This window comes from Branchiostoma belcheri, unplaced genomic scaffold, assembly GCF_001625305.1.
Source record: "Branchiostoma belcheri isolate BF01 breed outbred unplaced genomic scaffold, Haploidv18h27 scaffold161, whole genome shotgun sequence".
Taxonomy (NCBI): Eukaryota; Metazoa; Chordata; class Leptocardii; order Amphioxiformes; family Branchiostomatidae; genus Branchiostoma; species Branchiostoma belcheri.
The window spans coordinates 113,774-123,429 of NW_017803058.1; the positions used below are offsets into that span (position 1 = coordinate 113,774).

General features: G+C 38.9%; 1 protein-coding gene across 4 annotated transcripts in view; it reads right to left on the minus strand.

Annotated features, from left to right (window-relative positions):
* Positions 1 to 9,656, minus strand: part of LOC109466253 (SLIT-ROBO Rho GTPase-activating protein 1-like) — a 105,282-nt gene that overhangs the window by 30,461 nt on the left and 65,165 nt on the right. For all 4 annotated transcript variants that reach the window (XM_019763928.1, XM_019763927.1, XM_019763930.1 and 1 more), the window contains exon 5: positions 1,603 to 1,737. In XM_019763928.1, the coding sequence (XP_019619487.1) occupies positions 1,603 to 1,737 (135 nt within the window). The remainder of the gene's footprint in view (positions 1 to 1,602; positions 1,738 to 9,656) is intronic.

The following is a 9,656-nucleotide window of genomic DNA, read 5'->3' on the forward strand; positions in this document are numbered from 1 at the left end:
AGGCCACACCAATTTAATTTGTTGGTTCTCGGATTCGCCTCTCGTTTTTATCTGATTTGCAAAAAAAAAAAAATTGATTCTGGTCCTGAAATCAACTGAAAAAATGATCATGTTTTGCCCCCCAACAGTTGAGGAAAAGTCCTTTTCTTCCTATTTGTACAGTCTTTCCCATCTATCATTGCAGTGGTTTGATTAAAAGTTCAAAATTCAATGTTTAAATTTTAACCCAGCCTTTTGTGTTGACGTCATGGCTCATTTTGTAGCATTTAAGCCTATAATAGGATGCCTAGACCTGTTTTTATTTTTATTTTTTTTCGCCCTGTCGCTTCATATTTTTTCTGAAAAAATCCGAGAACCAACAAATTAAACTGGTGTGGCCTTAGGCAATCTTCAGTGATCCAACTTATACCATACAGTTTAACAAAGTAAAACTTGCATGAGGGTACATGTACGTACAGTTCCAATGTCAATGTTGGAAAACCAATTGTACAATGTTTCATGGAGCTAGTAGAAAAGCTCAATCATCTCGAAAACTTATGTCTCTTGCAGGGGTTCACACACAAAAGAAAAGGCTATAGCTAGGGTCGGCAGTTTTTCTAGGTTTGGTTGGGAAACAGCAAACACATTTTTTTCCTTAGCCCAAGTACTTGACCTCTGAGGTGAGCAGGTACATGTATACAAAGATGCTATCCTTTGACACCTGGGTATGATTGTGGACCTTATTCTACCACATGTACACAATGTTCTCCCACAGTTATGACTTTGAGACTTTGAAAACTGTCCAATACCAATATCATTATAGCCACAGCAATAGAAGGGACCTTTTAAATTTGAAAGCTTGAGCACTTTGCATCATGCCGCCTTTTTTATCACATTCAAGCACACAAGACTGGACCAGATTTTTCAAGCACTCCACATCCAGGCAACCTGCTTACATCATGAACTGTTTATCTCAAACACCTGCACACACAAACAAACAAGCAGACAGATGCTATCACAGTCAGCCGCAGACAGCTGCTATTTGTCCCTGCATCTGCAACAACATGCACCTGAATACACACTGCTGAGAGGAGGAAGAAGAGACAGAGAGAGATGATAGCAAAGCAAAATGTGACAGAAAGCAAAGAAAAGTGCATGGAGAAAGTAGCAGACAAAGAGGAAACAAAATTGTATGTGTGCAATGGAAGAAAATTACACATAAAATGTACAGACGGTGTATAACATGATGATGTATATATATATATAGTGTGTTTGTCTTTGTGAAAACTGAAATGTAATGTCTCATGTCACAGACTAAACCTTACATAATTATTACATTCTGCCTTTGTCTTTATTACTTTATGCTGGATAACTATAACATGTGTTTGTCTTTCCGAGGATTATTGGAAATCTGATAACAAGTCGAAAACCTTCAATCATCTCAATGTTGTAGATGAAATTAATCTTTAATTTATTAGTTTTAATGAAATGATATTGTACCCAGAGGCCTTGATGATATGACTAGGAAGCGAGGAGACAGGTTGTCTACAGAAGCACATGCTCAGTGATTCTTATGTGTGTGTGCAAATACGAATACCTGTATTAAACATGTAAAGCATGTACCTTTTCTTGCATGGTTTTGACCCTCTTGGATGGCCTGGCTTTGTCGTCGGTTTTCAGCAGTTTGCTCTCGACTGACTTCAGTTTCCCCTCCGCCACAGCACTCTCGGCATGGTACAGGTGGTACGTTTTCAACGCCTGGAAAAATCAACAAAACAACTGATAAACAACACAGATACGACAGACGCTATAAAAAAGGTCCTGTTCCACTCTATTGCAGAGCATAGGGGTGGTGCCCATATCCATTTCTGTGGCCCTTGGGCGACACGCAGTTGTGCAAGGCACTACAGCAGGGGTCTGGTCCGCTAAGCAGAGAAAGAAGTGTGTGCCATTCTTTGGTATGACCCGGCCGGGGTTTGAACTCACGACCTCCCGGTTACAAAGCGAGCACTCTACCAATTGAGCTATTGCACTGGATGTATACTATAATGTGTAAGTCTTCCCAAAGTTGAAGAGACAAAAACCAAAACTCATCTTATTCTTATGCCTTAAGTTTAAACTGTAATTTCTAACACAAAGAATAATGGACTTGTGGTACTCAAATATAGTTTAAACTTACAGCATAATGACATCTGCCAACACATATTAACTTTCAAGACAAAACTCATATTATTCTTAAATGTATGATATGTATCTACAAGTAGGCACTGTACTGTATGTGGTAACAGTTGCATGTTTTTCTGTACTTCACTTTATGTTCACGGTAGCAAAAGTTCACAGTGTGAGAAAAATGAAGGTATACACAGAACTACATGTTCACAGTGGCGCAGGAAAAGAAAAGATAAGTTCACAGTACAGAAGTGACCGCCAAAACTGTGAACATAAAAGTAATGTGAAAAAAAATCAGAATTACAGTATTTGGATCAATGTCACTGGTTGTACCATTGTTGTAGTTGCTTGTCATTGATGTCCGCATCCATCCAAAGACACAAGATTAAATCAAACCCATGCCTGATTTCAGACGGCTACATTTCCAGAAAGAATGAGTTTCATGCACCTTCTAAACATTCATCATCCACAAAATGCGTCTACAGAAGTCTTTATGGCATATGTTTTACACCTCACTACAAGCATAAAATTCCCATCTGTTGTCATAACTCTACTATAACTATTACTCTCAGGAATACTTCGCTATGATGGTTCATAAAATCACCACAGTAAGACAGTTATATCGCGAGATGTAATATGCCGTACTGCAATTTATTTCTTATGAGTCAACACAGAGTCGTCAAGGATAGAAATTTATTCGACAAAGTTGCTGAGGGAATAAAATGAATAGCCTTGAGTAGATACAGACCTACATGGTAAGATGGCTGTCGTGTTTTATCTGTGCAAGCTTTCAACTAATCTGTGTCAAAGTTTCCCCACACTTAATTATCATGTTTACCGAAGGAAAACATTGTTTTTGCTCAGTTTCTTCTTCTTCTCCAAAGAAATTACCTCTGATCTGGTCAATGACCTGATTTGTTGACATCTGTCACCATGGTAACTGGTGTTGGGTTACATAATGTTGCAATTTCATAGTAGGAGGGATTTAGAATCCTGTCACATATACACATGTACATGTATGTGAATGTGTTCGAGCAAGAAGTAACAGAGCAGACCATATGCAAAGGTAAACATTATGCGTTTGCTTTGCAAATGTTTATTTATTTATTTGTTTATTTACCATTTGCACGTATATTAAAAACAATTACACAATCAAATAATAATAATCAAAGAATGTGCGGGGTAGGCCAGAAACCTGGGTGGTTTTTCTAGAGGCCTACCCCAAGCAAAGATAACTTATGACAAAACATATTTAAATGAAACATCAAAATTAAACAATAAAATGATTAAACTATCAGTAATTAAACAAAATCAAGACACAGAAATAATAACTGAGGTGTATAAACTAACTAAAACGAAATTAAACAAAAGTCTTATACCTGTAATTCAGGTAGATTTTACAGATTAAACTGATTAAATAATTAACATAAGAATTAAAACAAAATATTAACAATAACAAGGAAAACAAACAAATCAGATTGTGGATGTACTGGGATTCTGTAGGAAAAAAGTTTTTAAGAAGTTTTTTAAATACAGGAGTTGACTGACAGTTTTGTAACAGTTGGCTTAACTTATTCCAGACGATGGGGCCTCTATATGCTATTGAGAATTGTTTTTGTGTAGATTTAGTCTTGATCGGCCTTAAATGGTTATGTTGTCTCGTATTGTGCTGGTGAATGTCTGAGTTGAATGTAAAAAAAGTGTTGAATTGATCTGGTAAACTATTGGTATTATGAACGATTTTATGAACAAAAATGGCTATTTGTAATTTGTTTAAGTCATATACATTTATGATTTTTAGTTCACGAAACAGAGGTGCTGAGTGTGCTGTGAAGTGTGTGTTAGCTGCAATTCTAACAAAGTGTTTTTGCAGTTGATAGAGTGGTTTAATTGATGTTGTGTAAGTGCTCGCCCAAATGAAATTGCAGTATGATAGATACGGATATATTAGACTGTAGTATAATGTTATAAATATTCTTCGTGGGAGGAGGGTCTTTATTTTTCTAATGATGCCTATGTTCTTATGAATCTTATTGCAAATCAAATCTATATGTATCTTCCAATTAAGTTTTTCATCTATAAGTATTCCTAAAAAGCGAGTGTGTTACTTTTCTAGTTTAAAGTTTAACTTTTAATTTCAATAATAGAACAATTTGTGAATAAGTACAAAACAAGTGTTCAATGCCTGAGAATTAACTAACATTAATAAAGAAGAATGTAACTTAATTAACCCCACAACATTCTCTTTACAACTGAGGACAAAACCTTTCTGCAAATGTTTAACCCTACCCTTTCTAGTCCTCTAATAGTAATATTCCATTTATTTATGTCTACAAGTTAAAATCCTGGGAGAAATTACACAGATGCTGGTCAAGCTGCCACTGACATAGGCTGACTTTTCCCTATAAAGGTTGGCATTTTTCTCGTAATAAGGTCTAACAAGCTCAGAAAAAAGGACACTGGCAGAGATACTGTAATTCACTTTACATTTACAGTAGCAAAATTTTGCGGTCTGAGAAAAATGGACATGTTCGCTGAACTACCGGTATACGTTTCGATGACAGCAAAAAGAAAGTCAGCAAATTATTTCTTCACGGTAATGATAAGTTCCAGAAGTGACCGCGAAAACTGCGATTTTTATATAGGAGTGCAGCGAATAATTTATGATTTACAGTAAAAGGCAATTTCAGGCTTGAGATGAACTTTCATCAAGTATAAAGATGACTCTGCCTTACAGTTGACTGCCTCTTGTAAAAAAAGTTCTCTTTTTGATGAAGGCTTAATATCAGGAACTCATATACGTAAAAAGTTCATAACTGGGAAGAAAGGTTATGCGATGTCCAATGTAAAAGTTATTACTACTAGTTTGCTTCCATATGGCTGGAAAAGCTGAACTAAAGTGTAAAGCTCACTGCAGTAATTTTAAGGATCAGAGCTACTGACTTCTCCATAGGCACTATATGTTAAATGTTCTAAGCTACAAATGTATGTTTGACCACTACATCCAGAAGGCTCTTATGGAAAGATTATAGCTGCCAGAGATAATATATAGTATATAAGCAGTATATAGCCTTTTGATAGTTGTTGCTATATGTTGTACATGAAATGTATTATGTACAATTGTCGTGCAATAAAGTTCTGCAAAATAACAATTACTATAATGAGCAATATTTGGTTCTGTATTGTTGTGGTATTAGGCTTGGAAATATGGCACCATTCTACAAGACTTTGTCTCTGTGAAAGCAATTGAAAGCAATATCACATAAATTGCTTAGTATTATACCATCTGGATTTTCCCCCTATGCTTAGTGGATGTAATATATCCGGCCATGCGATATCTTCCAGGTCTGGAACTGTACTGAAAAAACACAACCGTCTGAAAATCCCATTTCAAACTAAGACACAAGGGCTCGTACAATGTGACTTACCCCTCCCTCCCAGTGTGCAAAATACCTGGTTGCCCTGTTGTCCCGGGCAACCAAATTTTACTTGGGGCAACCTATTTTTGAACCTAGGTAGCCCAGTGTGCTACCTGAATTTTAAGAATGCCGCCTCAAATCATACCCACTTGGCTTGCACCACTGTATCTGGCAGATGCTTTTTAATTTTAGGTATTAATAATGGCTATTACTAGTATCAGTTAACCAAAGGCTGTTAGAAATATTGTCAAAGGCTTATGTATATGTAACATTACTTAATAGGAGGAAAGTAGTAAGTTACATGTATAGGTGGGACAACCTAAAATTCTGATGGGCAACCTAATTTTTGCTGTAGGTTGCCCACTGGCAACCTGGTTCAAAAAAGTATTTTGTACACTGCCTCCTAATACCTTTCTACAGTATGTAATCTATCATGGATCCAGAGCTCTAGCCAACTTGAAATTTTTTTGTCAGCCCAGGTTCATGATTGGACCTGGGGAAGAGTGCTCGCAATCTAGAGGGGTCTGTGAACAAAATTTTTTTTTTTTGAGCCTTTGAATTTCCCACATTTCCAGAGGCAAATCATGGGGCTGAGAGTGGTTTTTAGTGGTCCTTTGGATGTTTTTATATTTTTACCAAAGATTTTGTCAATTTTGTCCATCAATTCAAGGTTGACAGTTTCGTTTCAAAATTTTTCCGTCACACACAGGCCACAAAGTTCCTGCAATTGACAGAAAAAAGGGTGCTGGCTAGAGCTCTGTATGAATCTACCTATCTTTTAGAGCCTGAAATGCGTTATACAGGCAAATTTTTCCAAAGTACCATTGAAACACTTTTCTTGCATTCCTTACATCTCTCCAAGAGTTTCCATGTGGGAGTTGTAACAAGGCAGTACGTAACACCCATAATGCAATATGCTGTGATGAATGCGACAGATGGTACCACAGTGACTGCATTGGGCTATGTTCTCAAGTATACAGTGCACTAGAAACCCACCGATCATACTCGTGGGTATGTTGTGACTGTGGTATACCCAACTTTGCATCGGCCATATTCGATATCACTGATGAAACATTCCATTCAGTAAACTCATTTGACACGCTGAGTTCTGACTCAAGTTTACCAGACGAAATCCCAATGGCTTCATCCACCCCACTTAAATCAAAGCAGGGTAATTCTCAAACGAGGGGTCATAGTCACAAGAGATCTAAAAGTAAACTTCTGCTAGTAAACTGTCAGAGTGTGCGGAACAAAACAGCTGAACTGGCGACAGTAGTTGACACTTACAAGCCAGATATAGTAGCAGGTACAGAGTCATGGCTCAACCAAAATATAGCAAGTAGTGAAATATTCCCCAGCAACTACATAGCACACCGGAAAGACAGACAAACTGGCCAAGGAGGTGGTGTATTTCAGGCCAACAGAGATGATCTAATTGTTACCCATAGGCCAGACCTTGACACAGACTGCGAGGTTCTGTGGACACAAACTAAACTTGCAGGAAGAAAACCACTGATAATAGGTACATACTACAGACCCCCATCAGACCAGGGCAATAGTCTGGATGAACTTGACAGGTCTATAGGTAAAATGGGAGCAAAAATAAACTCTGACAATGTGATCATTAATGGCGATTTCAACACCCCTGGCATCAAATGGGATACTACTGTAGCTGACAACAGTCAGGCCTACACAGGCCAAGCAGAGAAACTACTAAACCTAATGGATAACCACGGGTTATTTCAAACAGTCCAGGAACCAACTAGAAATGGTAATCTCTTGGACCTGGTCTTAGTCAATAACCCCAACATAATTGAGAAGACCACAGTAGTCCCGGGGATAAGTGACCACGACATGGTTCTAGTGGACGTTAACCTGGCACTGAAACAAAACAGGAAACCTAAGAGAAAAGTGTACATCCGCACAAAAGCCGACGAACCAGCCATTAAGAAAGACCTAACGGATTATGCAACTAACTTTCACAAAAGAACTCAGGATATGTCAGTTACACAGAAGTGGTCAGACTTGAAAGACAAAATGAAAGACACGATGAACAAGCACATCCCAAGTAAGATAACATCAAGCAGATACAACTTGCCTTGGTTCAACAGAAACCTAAGGAGGCACTGTCGTAAGAAGCAGCGGCTCTATAACAAAGCTAAGAAAACAGGCCAAGAGGAAGACTGGAACAAATATAAGAGAGTTAAGAAGGGAGTTCAGAAAAGCATAAGACAAGCACACTCTAAATACGTGGCAGACATACTGGGAGAAGCTATAGTTGACAAACCCAAAACATTCTGGTCGTACATAAAAGGACTGAGGAAAGACCTTGTCGGGGTAGCACCCCTAAAGGTGGGAAATACCATCATCAGTGACAGTGGGAAAAAAGCAGAAGTACTCAGTTCACAGTTCAAAAGTGTTTTCACAGAGGAAGACACCACAGATATGCCATCTCTAGGCCAGCCCTGTACTCCTCCAATGGAACATATAGTAGTTTCTACTGATGGTGTCGAAAAAATGCTTCAAGGTCTCAATCCCTCTAAAGCATCCGGACCAGACCAAATACCACCGTGGTTCCTCAAGTTGACGGCTAGTGAAATCGCGCCTGTTCTAACCAATATTTTCCAACACTCGCTAAACACTGCAGAAATCCCTAAAGATTGGAGGGATGCAAATATATGCGCCATCTTTAAAAAAAGGAGATAGAGCGGTCCCCAGCAACTACAGACCTGTTTCACTGACCTGCATATCCTGCAAACTACTTGAACATATTATCCATAGCCAAATCATGAAGCACCTAGAAAGTTACAGTATATTAACGGATTACCAGCATGGATTCAGAGCCAAACGATCCACAGAAACACAGCTTATACTAACAGTCCATGACATAGCTGGCGCACTAAACAGTAAACGGCAGGTAGATTTAGCAATACTTGATTTCACTAAAGCCTTTGATAAAGTCCCCCATGGCAGGCTCATCTCAAAACTGGAGTATTATGGAATCCAAGGCCCTACGCTGAATTGGTTAAAGGCTTTCCTGACCAACAGGGAGCAAACAGTAGTGGTTGAAGGGAAGGCGTCGGCTCCAGTTAAAGTAGCGTCTGGGGTCCCTCAAGGAACCGTCCTGGGGCCATTGCTCTTTCTCTTGTATATAAATGACCTACCAGATCAGCTTGACTCAAATGTGAGGTTATTTGCCGATGACTGTCTATTGTATGTAGAGCTTTCTACACAGACCGACTCACAACTTCTCCAAAAAGACCTGAACACCCTGGAAGAATGGCAAAGCAAATGGCTCATGCAGTTTAATCCCGAAAAATGCTACATTATGCACATAACAAACAAACGAACACCACATGCAACTAGCTACCAGTTTTGTGGTCAGGCTTTAGCAACCACAAAAACCCATCTGTATCTGGGCGTCACGATGACAAGCGGACTGAAGTGGGGTGCACATGTTAATAATATCACAACTAAGGCGAAACAGACATTGGGAGTGATTAAACGTAATCTGTGGGCATGTCCAACTAGAGTAAAATCACTTGCATACACGTCACTTGTAAGACCGAACCTAGAATACGCTGCTACAGTATGGGATCCATATACAAAGAAAGACAAAGACAAATTGGAAAGGGTACAGAATCAAGCTGCAAGATTCTGTATGAACAACTATGTAAGAGGTGCTAGTGTCACAGAAATGAAAAGAAACCTACAGTGGACCTCACTGGAAGACAGAAGAAAGATGTCTAGACTATGCATGATGTACAAAATGACTAATAAACTGGTGGATGTCCCAACTACTAAGTACCTAATACCAGCCCAGAAGAGAACAAGAAATAGCCACGCATTCAAGTACCAGAGTTATCAACCAAGGATTGAGGTGTTCAAGAATTCATTCTTTCCTAGAACTATCGCAGAGTGGAACTCACTGTCACCAAGTACAGTAGGGGCATTGTCAATAGATAGCTTTAAACAATGTCTAGAGCTAGAAGTTCAAGGGTTAGGTGTAACAAGTCGATCGGTGTAATATAGCCAGCTGCCGCCGCGCCGCGTGCCTGCGAAGCTGGTGTGTTACGCCGAAAGGCGGTT